The following is a 17,594-nucleotide window of genomic DNA, read 5'->3' on the forward strand; positions in this document are numbered from 1 at the left end:
AGTGCCCCTTTAAGGCGCGATGGGGGGGGGGGCGGTCCAATTAGCCGCCGGCGGGCAGGGCTTTGTTTAGCTTGGCAACCGCGCGCCCGGCCGTCGGGCATCTCCGCGGGCGCAGGCCCCAGGCCGCGCCCTCAGCCCGCGCCGCCCCTGGGGCCCGGGGGCTCGGCACCCGGGGAGGGACAGCTGCGCGCAGAGGGGGCCGTCGCCCCCCGGCCTCGGTGCCCTGCGGGCCGCCCGGGCGTCCAGAAGGTCGGTCTCCGGCGCGCGGGGGCCGAGCGCCCGGAGACGTTCCTCCGCGCGGGGAGCGCACCGGGGGCCGCAGGACCCCCGCGGCTGCCCGGGGCCGCCCCCTCCGATTCCTGCGAGTCGAGGTGGATGGAGCGCCGAAGCCCGGCTCCCCGTGGTCTTGAGGTTCCAGCAGCAGCAGCAGGGACAGAATTTCCAAGGCTGGGACATGAAGGTGGCTGTGTTGGACCTGGGGTGTCTCTTTACCAAAATCTTCAAGACCTCGACGGCGCCCCCGGCGGCCGCCTCGCCGGCCGCCCCCTCCAGCAAATCGGACGGCGCAGCGGCCGCAGGGCCGGCGGGCACGGCGCTCAGCGCGCCCCCCGCCCGGGCGCCCCTCCCCGCCTTGGCGCCCGACTCCCCCTGCGCCTCGCGGGGGGCGCCCGCCGGGCTCCAGCCTCCGCCCACCGCCCCCTTCCCCAGGGTCGCGGTCCCGCCCCGCGCGGCAGGAGCAGCAGGGAGCCCCTTCTCCCTGCCCAGTAGCCCCAGGGCAACTCACGTCCTGCCCCTGCCCCCGCCCCCCTCCAGCTGTGGCTGCAGCGCCCCGGGCTCCCCCGCCCACCCGGTGGCGCTGGCGCGGCCGCCCCCCAGCCCAGGGGGTGTCTGGGCCGCGCTGCCGTCGATCGGGGGCGCCACGGGCAGCGGCAGTTCGTCCTGGAGCCCACGGAACCCCCGCCAGCTTGGCTGGGGAGACCAAGAGCCCAGCGCTTGGATGCCCCCAGGGCCTGGCCCCAGGGCCCTTTTCTTCGCCCTGCCGGACATCGGCGAGGAGTGGGCCTCGGACGGCGACTCGGAGGAGGGCGGAGACCCGTGAGTCTTCCCTTGCGACCCGACCCCTGCCAGGCGCCCTTGAGAAAATCGCGCTGTTTGCAGGGACTCCCACCAGCGCCCCTGGGCACCCTCCTTGCCCAGTTCCTGGGTGTTAATTTCGAGCCTCTCCGTTCTTTTCAAACCCGCTGTGCAGGCTTTTGCTCAGCTCGCTCCCAGCTAGTGGTCTGCTGTTCCCAGGGGAGCAGGCGGGAGATGAAGCTGGGCTTGAAGGAAAGGGGGGCAGAATTTTGTTCCTATTCTAGCAGAGCGTTGACGGATGGTTTGCTAGTCTGGTTTTCTCCAGGTCTTTGAAAGGAGCCTTCAGGTCCCTTCCTCTAATGCAGAATGTGGCAGATGTGCGGGGCAACTGAATAGCACATTCCCAGCTGACATTTTAAGAAATGGTACCTCCCTACTCTTTAAGGATCAGCCCCAATTCTTATCCCAAGTGGGATGGGTTTTCTTGGTGCCACATCTAGTTAACTTACATACGTATAACATCATCTGACACCAAGGGCATTTGTCATGCTCAGGACACTTCTGATATATGCCTTAGAGCTCTTGAACCCTTACAAAGGGCCCCAGAAACGCTGACAAACTTTTCACTGGGAATTGGAGGACATTTCCCTTAAAACACACACACACACACACACACACACACACACACACACGCACATCCTTTCACCATCATGAGCAGTAATGAAAACCTTCTTATAAAGTGTGCATTTTAGAATTAAGGTGCATTTTATTTTTTTAATGAGCAGTTAAGTGGGTACAAAAATATTCAGCCTTCTGAATCCTACAAGAGACTAGTGAAATGGTTAAAGGCAGACCAGAAGGGCCTGTTCCCAAATGAGAGATTTCTGCCTTAGGATCTAGTAAAGGAAGAATAGTCTGGCGGGCTAGCACAGAAGTTCTCCTCCCCCTCCCCTCCCCCCCACCTCCACTAAAAATAAATTAACTGGAGAACTTTTGCATCAAGACTGACTCTAACCCATTCACAATTTAAATAATTGCATTTTTTTCAAAACTGCATGACATTCATCTCAGTACTAAAATAAGCAGTTAAATATATTGTTTCTTTTTATTTAAAATATTGCAGTATGAAATACATGAATCAACTGAGTTTATTTTCTTAAGGAAAATCAGCTGCATTTGGATAAGTGGCTAGGATACCTATGAATAAGGAATTAGATCTTTGTTATTGGCTACTGGCCCTTGACACTTATGCAATTAATGTTTTATAAGCAAACGGATCTACACCCTGATCTTAAACTCTAGTCTTAGTGCTTTTTACATACAGGCCCTGAAACACACCAGTGTGGTCAGTGAAAGTACTGGTGGTGGTTTCCATTCTTGAGCATCTTTGTATTGTCTATGTTTGTATCGTCTACACATTTTTAATAGAGTCCATGTTTGTATTGTTTACACAAGTTTTGAAATAACAGGGTACTTGGCATTACTGACAGAAGTGAATATTCTGTATTAGCAAATGTATCTATTTAACTAAAAGTGCCATCGTTGAATTATAGGTAACTGCTATGAGAAATAACATGCACAGACATGTACATTCAAGGAATTTTCTGGTAATGATTTTGTACTCTCTATAAGACATCAGAAAACCCTCTGAGTACACCGGTGTGTGTGTTTTTTAATTACATGCACAAATAACCATATTCCCTTTCTTTCATACCTCACTCTTTTTTTTTAAATTATAAATTGTACAAAGGGAAAGGAAGAAAATATTAAGGTGATTTTTTTCCTTCAATGCTACAGACCTTTTGCATATTGAAGTATATTTTTTTCCTCTTGGATTTCTGAGGCGGCTATTTATAACATTGAATTCGCAAATATCATTCAATGATGGATTTAAATTATACAACTATCACCTCACCTGCCAGTGTGCAGATTGTTGCTACAAATTACTAGCCTGCTTGGTTGTTATTAAGATAGTGTATTTAGTTTTCTAAAGCCCAGAGACCTGGAGAGGGTTGGTGGTTAAAGTAGGGGTATGAGCATGACACCCCCAACTTTGTTCTTCTGTCTCAAGGTTGCTTTAGCTGTTTGCGGTGTTTGTGGTTCCACATAGGTTTTAGGGTTATGGCTGAACCTAGAGGATATTATGCTAAGTGAAATAAGACAGACAGAGAAAGACAAATACCATATGGTTTTATTTATATGTGGCATCTAAAAAAATGAAACACGTGAACAAACAAAACAAAACAAAAACAGACTCATAGAAGCGGAGAACAGAACAATAGTTACCATAGGGGAGGAGATGGGGGATTGGTGAGAAGTGGGAAGGGGAATATAGTCGATAATAGTGTGACACTTGCCCATTTCCACCCAGCCATCCTGCGATTTATATCGTCTTTTATATCCATTTGAGACTATAAACTCTTTGTCCTCTGACACTTAAGGCAACACAGGCCCAGAAAAGGCATTTAGTAAAATTTATTGCATGAATGAATGAAAATCTTTTCTTTCTCCTATAATCCACTTTTGTAGGTTCCTAATCACATAAAAATCTAGGGGCAATGTAAATATCTTTCTTTAAGAATAATTGTTGTCTTGGGCCTTTTCGTTTCGTCATTCTTGGAGTTCTCCCAAAGTCACTAATGCTTTCTGCTGGGACCTTGCATTTCCACAGGGATGAATGGTGAGCTCAGTACACAATTATCACATGACTGTTACCTTCTATTAGTCATGTGGCCATTACTTTCATTAAAAAGAGTAATAAATGTGACTCGGTTGTGCATGTCTAGCATTTGCTCAAACCCAGGAAAACAATTTTGTTTTTTCTGTCTTTTGCAATAGTTTTTTAAAGTTTAAACTCTCTTTTTCACTTTACTTTTACAGTTAAGATCACAAAAATTATGTTTGAGATAATAGTTATATGTTCTGCTGTGTACATAAAGACCACATCTTGAATTTTCTCTAACGCAATAGCTAATATGTATAATATTTGATATGTGCCAGGTTCATACTACAATCCTATGGTGTGGGACTTGAATCTTTTATGGTTCTCAAATTGAAGTAGCTGATTTGTATGAGTACAGTGTTTAGAGCATAGGTTTGATGTCAGATTAACTTTGATTCGAATCCTAGTTTATAATCTGAGACTACAAAGAATAAAATACCAAGAAAGTATTCACTTTGAGCATCTTACTTAGCCCCTTGAAGCCTCAGTTTCTCACCCATAAAATGAGAATGTATTATAATACCCATTCAAAGAGATATTATAAACATTAAAAGAGATAATATATAAAAACTTCTCTCTATAGTGGGTGCTACATGAGCCCTGAAATAAATAGCTACTTCTATTAGTTTACAATTCTCATTATTCTAAGTATGTTTTTATTTATCACCCACAATCAGCATCCTTTGTACAAAGTATAGCTTATTGCTAGAACCTACAGGAAAGGTAAATCTATTATTTCCCTAACAGTAGTTGTCAACCTGCATTTATAAAATATTTCTTCCATCTAAAACCCAGAGGGAGCTGAACTTTTTGAGTAATCTAGAGAAAGAGATGGAAATGGATCTTATCAGCAAAGAGGAGGGCAATCAGATGGTTGAGCCAGGAGAGCCTAAGACTTATGTAACAGCAAATACGTGATGCTTTCTTTTCTTTTGTTAGGAAACCACCTTTTTTATGCAAAGCGGGGACAGCAGCTGAACTTGCTCAGCATAAGTTCTATTCTTAGAATTTGTGGTCTCAACTAGTTAGCTAAAATTATAAAACACCTTAAGCTGAGCATCTTGTGTGTGTGTGTGTGTGTGTGCACGCGTATTCCAGGTACACTTCTAACCCATGTACCTGTCCCTGTTGGAAACCTGTTTTTGTTGCAGGCTGACCATGGAGCAGAATGTAACTCTATTTTCACCAGAAAGCATTAGTGAATTATTCTTGCAATAAAAGCATTAGGGGAGAAAATGTATGTTTTACTAAAGATGTCCTTGGGAGATGAATGGTGGTTTATATCATACATTGTACAATATTTCACTGCAAAACTTCCCTTAATTCTGTTTCCAGCAATGGCAAACTAGATAGTTTGAGACCTACTACCACCTGAGTGTAACCAGAAAAACTAGACAATAAACAGAAACCACCCAGGAGTTCGGATGAGGTAGAAATAGAGCAGTCTCACAGAGACTGAGCCCAGATTGAAATCTTCTTAATTCTTGATTGGATTAGGGTGGTTTGGATGGCTAGAGCCCCCAGCCCAGTCTGCTGCAGAGGCAGATTTAATCCCCTCTGAATGTAAGTGGTAAACAACAACTGTATAGTATTTATCAAAGACACAGTTCAAATGTAAGAATACAGAAGTGTTGAATATAAATGTATGAATGAAGTGCTTGTGCATGCAAATTCTATAAAAGCTGGTGTAGCTTTTATAATATCAGACCTGGTAGACTTTATCCCATAAAGTAAAACTGAGATTGATAATAGTGAGCTATCTATCAATGATTACAAAGTCTTTGTTTTCCCCTCTACTAATTGAATCAAATATTAAAAACCACTTTTTTGGGGAACATTTGACTATATTGATGTTGCAGTTTGAAAAAGTGAGCTCTTCACAGAATATATTTAGGGGGTGGTTTTCACTTTGAAAGCCTGATGAATTTTTTATAAAAAATACTTATAAAATAGTTTTTGGATTGTTTGTTCTTTCTTTCACTTTCTACTGATAAAAGTACGATAAAGTAAATACTTAAAAGTAAGAAAAAAATACTGGATATTAATGAATTTTATTGAATCCATTTATCCAATGTATAAGATTGAAATGGCATTTCTGTTTTTCTGGTTCAAAACTGTAGACGACTGGCAACTTCATATGACCTCATCTAATAATTATTGTCCTTGATAGATTTCAGCACTCATTTTGACGCTTGTAGGCAAAATAGGTGTTTTGTTTCAAATAATATGCTAATTCTATATCCTTCTATAATTTTATATAAGCTGTAGACCTCATAGATTAATCAGGACTCTCTAAGTTTTTATTCTTTCTATTAAAAGTAATAATTTTTACTTCTGCCTTGTCTTCTTATTTTTTTAATTAATTAATTTATTTTTAATCCTTACCTGAGGATATTTTTTTCATTGCTTTCCAGAGAGAGTGGAAGGGGGGTGGGAGAGAGAGAAACATCGATATGAGAGACACATTGATTGTTTGCCTCCTGCATGTGCCCTGACCAGGGCCTGGGATCGAGCCTGCAACCGAGGTATGTGCCCTTGACCAGGAATCGAATTCGAGACTCTTCAGTCCACGGGCCAGTGCTCTACTCACTGAGTGAAACCAGCTAGGGCTCTGCCATCTCTTTTTAGATACAGCATTCCTCTATCTTTTAAAACTATTTTTTATTCTTTGCTAAATAAAGTGAGCTTTATCTGCCTGGTATTTTTCGCAGGGGGCTTTGGAAGGGGATGCCCTTCATAGCAGCATGGTGTAAGTTCTGTCACCAACGGCCTAAGCTAGAATGTGGCTCTGCCACACCATCAACTAACTTCTTTGTGCCTCAGTATAGGAATCTGCAGAATGGTACTAACAGTATCCCCCCTCCAAAGAATTCCTGCGAAGCTTAAATGCACTAACATATATATCAAGTGTTTAAAACGGCCTGGGATGTGGCAAGTATTAAAGGAATGTTAGTGAGTATTGTTATAGAACATATTTGATAAATCTATAATAGATTTCCATAGAACATCTTATGAAAGATGATCTTGAACAGAAACCTGCAAATTAGATCTGAGATGAATCTTGAAAAGGCCAAGCTTTTGAAGTCAGACTGGACAGATCTGGATAAAACTGCGAACCCTTAGTAATTTACTTAATATTGGTTTTCTGTACAAAAAAGGAGCCAGCTTCCAGGTTGTGGTGAGGCTGAGGGTTCAGGTGTGGGCCCGGGACCCCGTTTGCCTGCAGGAGCGAAGGCTGTCCCCCAGGTGCGTGCGTGCGTGGGGGAGCCTCCATTGCCTTTGCACACGGGACAGTGCTTGCTGCAGAAGGGACTTCTGATCAAACAGGATGCCACATCTGCACTGGAATGAATTTTCACTAAATCCTAAATTTTGCCAAAAAACATGCATTAAAATCCTCCGACATGGTTTTCAAAGTGGCAGAAGATGGGAAAGATTGACACCTAGTGGTTTTCTAGCAGGATTGCGTAAAAATGTGTTAATCGAGAGTCGTATGTAGTTGTATTTTTTTGTTTTACATGGGCTGTTCTCAGAAAAAACTTTCATATAAATTAAGTTTCTGTTATTATTTATAAGATATAAATATTGAAATTTCTTGCAGCCATTTAAAAATTATGTCCTTATAAATTTTGCCACCTAGGAAATATATTAATTCTATATTTTTCTATAATTTCATATAAGCTGTGAACTTCATAGTTAACCTAGTACTTCCTTAGATTATTATACTATTCACATTAAAATAATAAAACATGATATTGTTTTATTGGTCTTCTTGGCAAGTACTTACTAACTTGTAGAATACATTTAAATGTGTAGAGGAGCTTAGCACATTTTAAAATAGATTTTTATTATTATTTTAGAACAGTTTTAAATTTGTAGAAAAGTTGCTTCCTATTATCAACATTTCATATTATTATGGTACATTTTTCACAGTTAATGAACCAACAATGATTCATTATTATTAACTAAACTCTATATTTTATTCTAATTTTACGAGTGTATGAGTCACGGTTCTCCAGAGAACTGGAACCAGTAGGATGCACCTATATCTACATCTACATCAACCTCTTTATCCCTACTTATAGATTTATATATAGATGTAACTGATTAGATAGATAGATAGATAGATAGATAGATAGATAGATATAGAGAAAGAGGAAGGGAGATAAAAATAGATTTACTTCAAGGAATCAGCTCACATGATTGTGGAGGCTTGGTAAGTCTAAAATGTGCAGTAATTTAAAATATCTCAATTTTTTATATTGATTACATGTTGAAATGATAATATTTTAGATACACTGGATTAAATAAAATATATTTCTGTCCCAGAAAGAAAGATCAGTGTGGCTTATGACTAATGGATTGAACTCTGATAAAATTCCAAGAAAAGCACAAAATGCATGTAAGAGAATTATGCTGGTGGTGCGGTGGAGGCACTGCCAGCCGGGACTAGAAGGACACAGACTTTTGTTCCTCCCCTTCTGACCTTCTCTGGAAGTCAGCAGGCTGACAGCATCCTCAGCTGCCAACCTGGACCATTTCATACTTATGAAGGTGACTCAGATGGTGGAAGCAAGAGCCCAGAAGGCAGAGCTAAGAGCTGGGAAAAAGCCAAAGAGCAGAAGTGGGTCCTAACCATGGAAACTTGAGCGTGTTTGGATTTCACATAGCTGTGGATAGGTGACTGCTGTGTCCCCGAGTGCCCATAGTGGTTATCTGGTTTCGGTCTCATCATTGCTCGTTAGGATTACAGGAGGCTGCTGGCTTGTCCCTTAGTTCACAGGTCCTCCTATCCAGAGGAAATGCCCCAAGGGGGAGCCTCTGCATTCTCACTTGAACGTGATTGAGATGATGAAATTTTAGGTGGATTATGGCAGAGTAAAGCTGTCTGCAAATTCTTTGACAGTCTTCCTGTTGAGAGCTGGGTTCTATTTTCCAAACTTTTGAATCTGTGACTGCTTTGATAATGGAGTACAGTGGAGGTGACACTCTGGCTTTAATAGAGCTGACAGCTTCTGCTTTGGTTTCTTGGAGCCCTGAGCTGCCATGTAGGAATTACGACTGCCCTGCTGGAGACACTACTTGGGGAGGTCTTGAGACTACATGGGAGAAGAGCCCAGCTGCATCCAGCCTTCCAGCCCTTCCTTCACCCCAAAGTGCTAGATCCCGGGTGTGTGGAGCCTCACTGGGCCCTCCAGCCCAGCCCAATGTCCAGCTGAACACCACTGAGTAATCCCAGTCATTGCCACATGGAACAGGAGAATCACCCAGCCACGTCTTACTGAATTCTGTGGATTGTAAACATAACAAAATGACAGTTGTTTTAACCCACTAGTTTGGGATGGTTTGCTGTTATGCAGTAATAGACCTGGGACACACACAGAAGCCACATCCTAGTTGAGCGACCTTGAACATGGTACTTCAGGTCTCTGCCTTTAGTATTTTTATCAGTAAAACTGGATAATAGCATCTACCAGGTATAGGTGTTAACTGAACAAAATAAACAAAATAGCAGATGTATAAAGCAGCTACCACGTGCTTGAATCTTAATGTTCTTTTCTTTCTTTGTTTCCCTGTCTTGTATCCTTCTGTATACAAATAGTATTAGCAGGTATGTGTTCGCTTCAGACACCTCCAGTTTTCCTGATTAATGCGCACCCTCTGCATGTATACACATATGTATGTATCAGGCTTTAAAATCTCATTAATTTTAGAATTTATAACCACTTACTGATTATTTGTAAACACGGTGAGGATCCTAGTATCCTAAGTGCAAGAAATGGATGATTTGTTGTTGGCTGTGGTTTCTTCTCATCGTCTTAGGGTTGTCCCTTAAGGAGATTCAAGATGAACAAACAGGAGTTTTCACTGCTAAATGGAAGAGGCCGGCTTCCGTCTGCGGTGCGGTGCTGAGCCGGCCGAAGGGGTGCAGCCGGCGGAGGTGGAAGGAGGGGGCGGCGGAGGGCAGGCCCGAAAGTGCGCCAGCGTCCACTCGATTGGCTCCAACTTGGGGAAAGGCGTGCCTTAAGTAGACACTGTGCTTTAAAACTGTACTTGACCTGGTTAACTCGCTGCTATTTCTGTTGGTTGTGAACATGGTGGCCTGGTAGTAATATTGCTGCCCGGCGGCTCCGGTCCTGGTGAAGCTGTGTGACTCCGGGACTGAAACAAGTGCATGTTATTAAACCAAAGCACGGCCGGCTCCCTGGCCTGTGGACAGGCTGTTGGCCTGCGTGAGATAAAGCGTCTGTTTGCAGGTGGAGAGACAGGGTACGAGAGAAAACAAATCTGTGCTGGGTAATCAGACCTAGAGTTCCTGGTAATCAGAAGAGCTTTTGTATGGGCCGGATCTCAGAAATGCTATTTAAAGGAATTAAGACCAGCAACCCCCTGCCTGGACAGACCCCCGCCGACACAGCGCGGGGAACGGGGGGAACGGGCAGACCCCGCTCCCTGGAGGCCGGGGGAGGGGGTGCCCGAGGCCGAGCACCTCCGGCCAGAGCTCAGGGCCCTGGATTGGGGATCTGGCGGCGGGCGGGGGAACCGCGCTCCCGGAGGTCGGGCCCTGGGCGAGCGCGGGCAGCGCGCGCGGGGGCGGGGAGCCCGCCAGGCTTGGGAAGAGGGGCGCGGGGGACCCGCCTCCCCGCCCAGCCCCGGGAGCGCGGGGGCGCCGCGGCCGGGGGCGGAGCAGAGAGGGCGCTGCGCGCAGGGGGCGGAGGCGTCGCCCGCCGCGCAGGAATCTGGCCCTCGGGGCGCCCCGCGACCCGGAGGGGGACGCGGCCCTCCGCGCCCTGCGCGCCGCCTCGCCCGTGGGCCGCGCAGCCCCGGCCCGGAGCGCCCCCGGCCGCCGCTAGAGGCCCGCGCCTCGGCCGCATGTGCGGGGTTAGCGGGGCCGGGGGCGCCGCGCTGGGCGGGCGGGGAGCCGGGGCCCCGGGGGCGCGGGGGCGCGCGGCGCGCCGCCTGCAGGGGGCCCGCGCGGGGTGTCCGCGCCCCGGGGCGCCCGGGCCTGGAGGCGCCGGGCCGGGCCCCGGGGACGCGAGCGCAGGCCTGGGGCTGATTGTGATTGGGTAAGTCCTGGTCCCCCGGGGCCGTGGGTGAGCGCTCCGTCCTGTCGCTTGTCTGTGCCATGTGCGTGATTCCCCCCGCCCCCCGCCCGCAACGCTGGAATGCGTGTGGTCTGTTTCCTTGCGCCGATTCGTGCGATCTCTCGAGCAGACACCACCCGGCCTCGCAAGTGCAGCGGCTCGCTCGTTGTGAGAAGCGGCCTTGTCCCCAGCGAGGGTGCTTCTAGGGTCCCCAGCGAGGGTGCTTCTAGGATGTTCTTGCGTTAGGTCAGGGCAGTTTTACAGGGAGGGGCAGCTTCGCTCTGGCCAGTTCATCCAGAAAATCACCCCGCATTTCAGCTCATTCACAACACAGTGCTCATTTCCGGCAGCCCTTTAAAGCAGAAATACAAAATTGAAAGCTGCGATTCCTGTTGAATGCTTGAATTTCTACAAGCGGAGGTTTGTGGGCTCTCAAGAGGCAGCTTTTCCAAAGTCAGAGTCGATGATCCAGTCCTTTTCTTGACAACTAGAATGGAGTGACTCTTGGAGACTGGGACTCAGCCTGAATTTGATCCACCAACAAATTAATACAATGTGGTTCAGTCGTCGTGCTTTGGTCTACACAAAAACTAGGTCCTGTCTCCAAATGAGCAGCCTTACGTGTACCCACTAAGCTGAATTTTTTCATTTCTAAAATATAAGGAACTAGTATACAATGGTTATGTCTATATGCTGTGTAGTAAAAGCTTATGCATTCCACCGCATTCAAGTTTTAGGATATTTGTAGGACACATCCTCTAAGTTTTGTACACTTTCTTAGACTGTATGGCTGACATAGGAGTTGATAGTTTACAGGGAATTAAAGATGTTCAATATTTTGCATGAAATAACAGTACAATAATGCATGGTCGGAAGATGGAGAAACCAAAGAATCAAAACAAGACAGAAAAAGACAAATGTTGACAAATTCTGTTTTTAGTTCTGTGGTTAATGGAAAAGCAGGCAGGTTAGATGGCCTGGGTCCTGGGGCCAGCTCCATCCCGGCTGTCCTTGTGACTTTGGACGGTCATTGAGTGGATGGGCTCGGGCTTCTCTTCAGAATTCTTCTGAGTTCTTCTAAATTCTTCTAAGGTCAAATGTTTATGTCATTACACTGACTGTGAAGTTCAGGAGGTTTCACATGAGTCCAGAGACTTTGAAGAAGTAGGAAGAGCAGAGCAGAAAAAGTTGGTTAAATGGTGTGTGGAAGTAGTTTCAAGGCTGCCTCTTGTAGTAACACCCCACCCCACCCCACCCCAGCACCCCTGCATCTTGGAGACCTCCTGTCCTCGCTACACTTAGAAGCGAGCAGGAGTGTTCATCTTGGCAAGGATATGGTGTAATGTGAAGAGAGAAACTAGTTCTTCCACTTTGTAAATACTTTTCTTCTTAGTTTGAAATCTGCCCCCCCCCCCCCACGCCCTCAGAAAAAGGGTGAATTTTCTGGAAGAAGAAACTGTTTTGTTGGAAACAAACAGACGAATATGCATTTTCAAGTTGCACAAAAGGAGAGGAGGTGCTAGGAGCAAAAGGAGTGAAATGAGTGCAGCCTGGACTCCAGTTGTAATCTCTATCTTCAGAGATTCCAGCTACTGTAAGAGCTGTGCATTTTCTTTATAAGGGATAGAAGAATCTCCAGAATTGTGTTGAATTCGGAGAACATTTTGGTTCTGGTCACAGTGTAATCTTTTGAATTAAGCATGAACTTTCAGAGTAATTATAGTGCAAAAGGATGTTCTTTAGAGGCACTAATTTAATCTCTACGTATTGATATTTTTCAACTAACAGAACATCTCTATGTGACAGGCATACGTTTAGGTGCTACAGATAAAGAAAACTAATAAAGTGTCAAGATCATCATAATAAAAAGCTAAGTATTGAAAGAGAGCTGTAAGCAACTTAAGTGCCCATCTGTAGATGAGTGGATAAAGGTATTCTGTTCCATTCCAAGTAATGGAATATTACTTGGCCATAAAAAAGAGTGAAATCTTACCATTTACAACAACATAGATGGCCTTTGAGGGTATTATGCTAAGTGAAATAAGTCAGACAAAGACAAATACCATATGATTTCCCTTATATGTGGAATCTAAAGAGCAAAATAAACTAACAAACAAAACAGAAACAGACTCACAAATGCAGAGAACAAACTGATGGTTGCCAGATGAGAGGTGGGTTGGGGGGTTGGGTGAAAAAGGTGAAGGAATTAAGAAGTGCAAGTTCACAGATATAAAGTACAGCATAGAGAATATAGTCAATAATATTGTAATAACTATGGTGCTAGCTGGGTACTAGACTTACTGGGAGGGGATCACTTCGGGGTCACTTCCTAAGGTATGTAAATGTCTGACTACTATGTTGTACACCTGAAACTAATATAATATTGAATGTCAACTGTAATAGAAATTTTTTTTTAAATTTTAAAAAATAAAATAAACAAAATGACATATAGTAAGAAATGCTGTGGGAAGTGCAAGTTAACAAGAACAGAGTTTTTATAGGGTGGCATTTGCTAATAATAATAGCAGTGAGCAAGATCAACCTGATGTATCCAGAGCAGCGATTTTCAACCCTTTTCATCTCATGGCACATAAACTCATTACTAAATTCTGCAGCACAATAAAAAAAATACACTTTTTGCTGATCTGACCAAAAAAAAAAGTATAATTTTTATTCATTCACACTGGATGGATATTGTTGTGTAGGCTGTTATTTTTTAATTTGACAGTCTAAGGGAAAAGAGGGCAGGTATTGCACATTTGAAGAATTCTTGCAGCACACCGGTTGAAAATTGCTGGTCTAGCACATAACATCTAGCAATAATTGTGTAGACACTTCACGTAGTCTGGCTAAATTACAAAAAGTTGTTGGTTTCTATCCAGTTTAAACTATGTGTAGGTTAATGACTACCTTCCTTCTAAGAAAATAACAATGGTAAGGTCCTAGGCCTCAGTTTCTTGAGGATATGTAGTGTGTGCATGCACACGTGTGGGTCTAGGGGGACATGGCAGAAAGGAGGGAGCAACGTTATGCAAAAGAAAAATTTAAAAGCCCTAATGAATAAAATTATATTATTACATTAGAGATAGTTTTAATATTTTATTTTATTTTTCAGAAGGGGACTGTCAGAAAGATCTGGAAAACACAATTTTGCTGGGAAAAGCAAAGATCCTTTACCTACGCATTTTACAAGAAATGTGCAGAAAGCCATTGATAAATATGCCTGGTAAGAATTAGCCTGTTAAACGCTTCTGATCACAAAACCAAAACATGCCTGTAACGAATGTGGGAAACAAAAGTGGTGACACCATGAATTTCTACAAGTAAAAAAGCAGTTTTATTTTCAGATAAAACTAAAATCAGTGATATGTTACATTGCATAAATATTTTAAAATTCAGTGTGCTGAGAAATGAGCAAATGCATTTAAAAAAAGAAAGAGGAAGTGGGTCAGAGAAGTAAAGACACCTTGCAGTCCAGCCTCTTCCTGAGAAATGTTATTTCTGTTGCCTGCGTTTGTTCCTGCAGTGGATCTGTGTCGTCGTTGTCATCTAGTGGGAGCCCCACACCCACAGAAGCCCGCAGCTCTTGGTCCGGGTCTGGGATGCAGAGTTCGACCACTGGCTTGTCTACTGAAAGGAGCTCCATTTACTCATGGAGAGATGATGTATGTCTCAGAATACTTTGGATAACCCTATGCTTACAATGTGTAATGGAGAATTGCTTTCTTATTGTTTTTTAAATGTTTTTATTGATGTGAGAGAGAGAGAGGAAAGGAGAAGGGGAGAGAGAGAAACATTGATGAGAGAGAACCATCCATTGGCTGGCTCCTGCTTACCCCCTAGTTAGGATGAACCCCAAAACCCAGTCATGTTCCCTGACTGGGAATTGAATCAGTGATCTCTGGGTGCATAGGACAAAGCTCAACCAACTGAGCCACACTGGCCAGGGATGCTTTCTTATTTAAAAAAAAATATTTTTACCAATTTTAAAAGCACTACCTATTACACACATACATGACCATACACATAAAATCATTTACATGTAACATGTAAAAACTTAAAGAAAATATAAGGAAAAACAAAAATTGCTCATATTCCCATAATTCAAGGGTCTTAGCTGTTGATAGTTTTGTTTTTTCTACTTCCCCCCCTCCCCCCAGTGTGTTACATTTAATTTCTTGTATGAGACCTGGGGCTGGAAATTCAGGACAGACCTGACAGTAGGAACTCCAGAGGAACATTTGGGAGAAATAAAAACTAAGAAATCACCATGATTAGAGAATTTCTAAGTCAGATATTTTACTTTCACCTTCTAACTCTTGTGGAAACTATTAACTTGAACCCTATTTTTGTTCTTTTTGGGAGTGGGATTTTTAGCCGGGCGATCTTTTAGCTTACAACTCAGGCTTCTGTTGGGTGCTCGGCCTGTTTCACAGTCTCCTGCCTCTGGAGCTCCTCAAGTGCCCCTGAGAATCCTCCAGAGCCTTTTGTGAAGCCCTCGTGGCTGGGAAGAGCCTCCAGGACAGCACCTCGGATGTACTGTCTCCTGCTTTTTGCTTACGGTCTGTTTTTTTGTTTCCTTTAAAAGCAGTTCTCCATTTGCCCTCTTCCTCCTGCGGTCTTACATCTCGCAGCCGTGATTCTCCAAGCGCGGCAGGGACGCTGAAGGAGTCAGCTCTGAATCACTGGGAACTTCTTCAAATAAGATGTGACTCTCACTTCTGATAAATACCCCCACCCCACGCCCACTGCCTGCCTCCCCCGCTCACACTCTTGGCTCAGGAGTACACCGGCTGGGAGAGGACTGAGAGTCATGGCTTCATGCTTTTCAGTTTCTGGGATTCTTTTAGTATACATTTTCATGTCATTATCCAGAGAGATTCTTGTGACTTTCATGTAGAGAATTTATATTACTCCAGGACCTGCGGTTGCTTTTAAACACTTTTATCTACTTTTTGATTGGTAATATTTGCAAAAGCAACCAAATACAAAAGAGGTAAAATTGAACGTAAGCCCTCTTCCAGGCCTCAACCACCCAGTCCCTTCCTGAGAGGCCTATATTATTATTGGTTTTCTCTTTATTTGCATTTTAAAAGAGAATTTAACTCCCCTGCTACCTGGGAATCTAGTTTATTATCAGTTGGAGGGAAGACGTCACACAGAAAATATTGAATAGTATTTTATGAAAATCAACCTGAGTTTACCATTGGGAACAGGTATGTCAGACTGAATATGCAGTTTGTGGCTCTGAGGCGTGGATCAGATTTTGGGTTCATCCACCTCTGGAAGAAAAGATAACCAGGCTTTTGCCTCGGAGGCTGCCTGTTCAGTGTTGGTTCTCTCAATTGTGGTAATGCTCACATTCTCTTCATTGGTTCTGAGGGCTGTAGGACTGTTGCCTCCCAACCACTGAGATCACACAGGGAGGCTGAAAGGTTTTCTTATCGACATTTCACTGCAGCCACAGTCCAAGAACCTCTTTAGGTCGGGCAGAAAAAATTAACACTCTGGCCTCACTTTAATAACCATGCCCCAGGATTTTTTTCATTGATTGAAAGAATGTGAATGACCCTTTCTATAAAAGCAATTTTCCTTTTCAGTGGTATCATCAGAGAAAAAATGGTTTGAATTTTGCAGATATGCTTAGGTGTGCCTCACCCAACTATATGAGGGACACATATCTGCGTAAACATACCTATATGTATGTGCATAGATATATGGGTGTGTATATGTCTAAGTATATCAAAGTCTGTGTCAATATGTGTACCTATAGCTAAATCTATGTAAAATCTCAAATATTCCTCATAATTCATGTGGTAGATGATCTCTATTTACCAGTTAAAGAAACTGAGGCTCAGAGTGGGATGCAGTTTATCCGAAGAGTAAGAATTGCAACCCTGGTGTGTCTGACCACGAAGTCCACTATTTCTGTCTTGTCATAATGGTGCTTTAAATATGTCAGCATTGTTGACCCTGAAGCCGATACTTCTACAGCTTTTAGTCTTGTAGTTAAATGCGCTTTTCTCTTTTAGGAGTTTGACAAAACCAGTGCGCAGAAAGTACAGCAGTTATTCTGGGAGGTCGAGGAGATGTTGTTCGAAGGGAAAGTGAGCCCTCAGACCCAGAACCTAATGGCAGAATGCAGCGAGTGGGCAAGACGTTCCGTTCACCTGAGGTAGGGAGGTCGTTCGCAGAATGGATTTGGGAACTTCCCACTCCCTACTAAAACAACGAATATATTTTTAACACTTGCACCGTCAAAATATGTATCCAGACACATGCCCTTTACTGAGAAATTGCATCCTTTGGAATGGCATCTGGGGAAGTACTGAGACACCCCAATGCTCAAGTGCATTTTGATCTGTGAGAAGCACATTTAGCCCATCCTCAGAAAGGTGTTCCATCCATAACAAATGCAAGAATGGTAGGAGTCGCCCTTTACCTTCAAGTTCACTACTATGTGAGCAAAGCGTGCGTGTGTCCTCAGGGCTGAGAGCAGGGCACCGGGTGGGGGCGGGGGAGGGGCAGAGCATTTCTTATTTGCTGAATGATTGGATAGATGAACCTTAGCACTGCACCAAGATTCCTTATGAAGGAAGGATCAGTTGTTTTTTAATATGAAAGATGCAGAATATAGATTGGATATAAAGGGAAACTCTTCTTTCAATTGCTCAGCCCACCTACTTAGGGGGAAGATCCACACAGGTTATCCA

The 17,594-nt window shown here is 44.2% G+C and overlaps 1 protein-coding gene across 4 annotated transcripts in view; it reads left to right on the forward strand.

The window, feature by feature from the left end:
• Positions 1-434: 434 nt before the first annotated feature.
• FAM149A (family with sequence similarity 149 member A) overlaps positions 435-17,594 on the forward strand; it is a 34,411-nt gene continuing 17,251 nt past the window's right edge. Inside the window, exons 1-4 of one of the 4 annotated variants that reach the window (XM_087814098.1) lie at positions 435-1,095; positions 13,997-14,107; positions 14,408-14,546; positions 16,914-17,056. In XM_087814098.1, the coding sequence (XP_087670224.1) occupies positions 455-1,095; positions 13,997-14,107; positions 14,408-14,546; positions 16,914-17,056 (1,034 nt within the window). In that variant the 5' untranslated portion in view covers positions 435-454. Of the gene's footprint in view, positions 1,096-10,796; positions 10,864-12,436; positions 12,476-13,996; positions 14,108-14,407; positions 14,547-16,913; positions 17,057-17,594 lie in introns of those variants that run through there. The other 3 variants (XM_087814099.1, XM_087814100.1, XM_087814101.1) reach the window with 3 other exon arrangements.

Source organism: Miniopterus natalensis, chromosome 2, assembly GCF_054644295.1.
Source record: "Miniopterus natalensis isolate mMinNat1 chromosome 2, mMinNat1.hap1, whole genome shotgun sequence".
NCBI lineage: Eukaryota > Metazoa > Chordata > Mammalia > Chiroptera > Miniopteridae > Miniopterus > Miniopterus natalensis.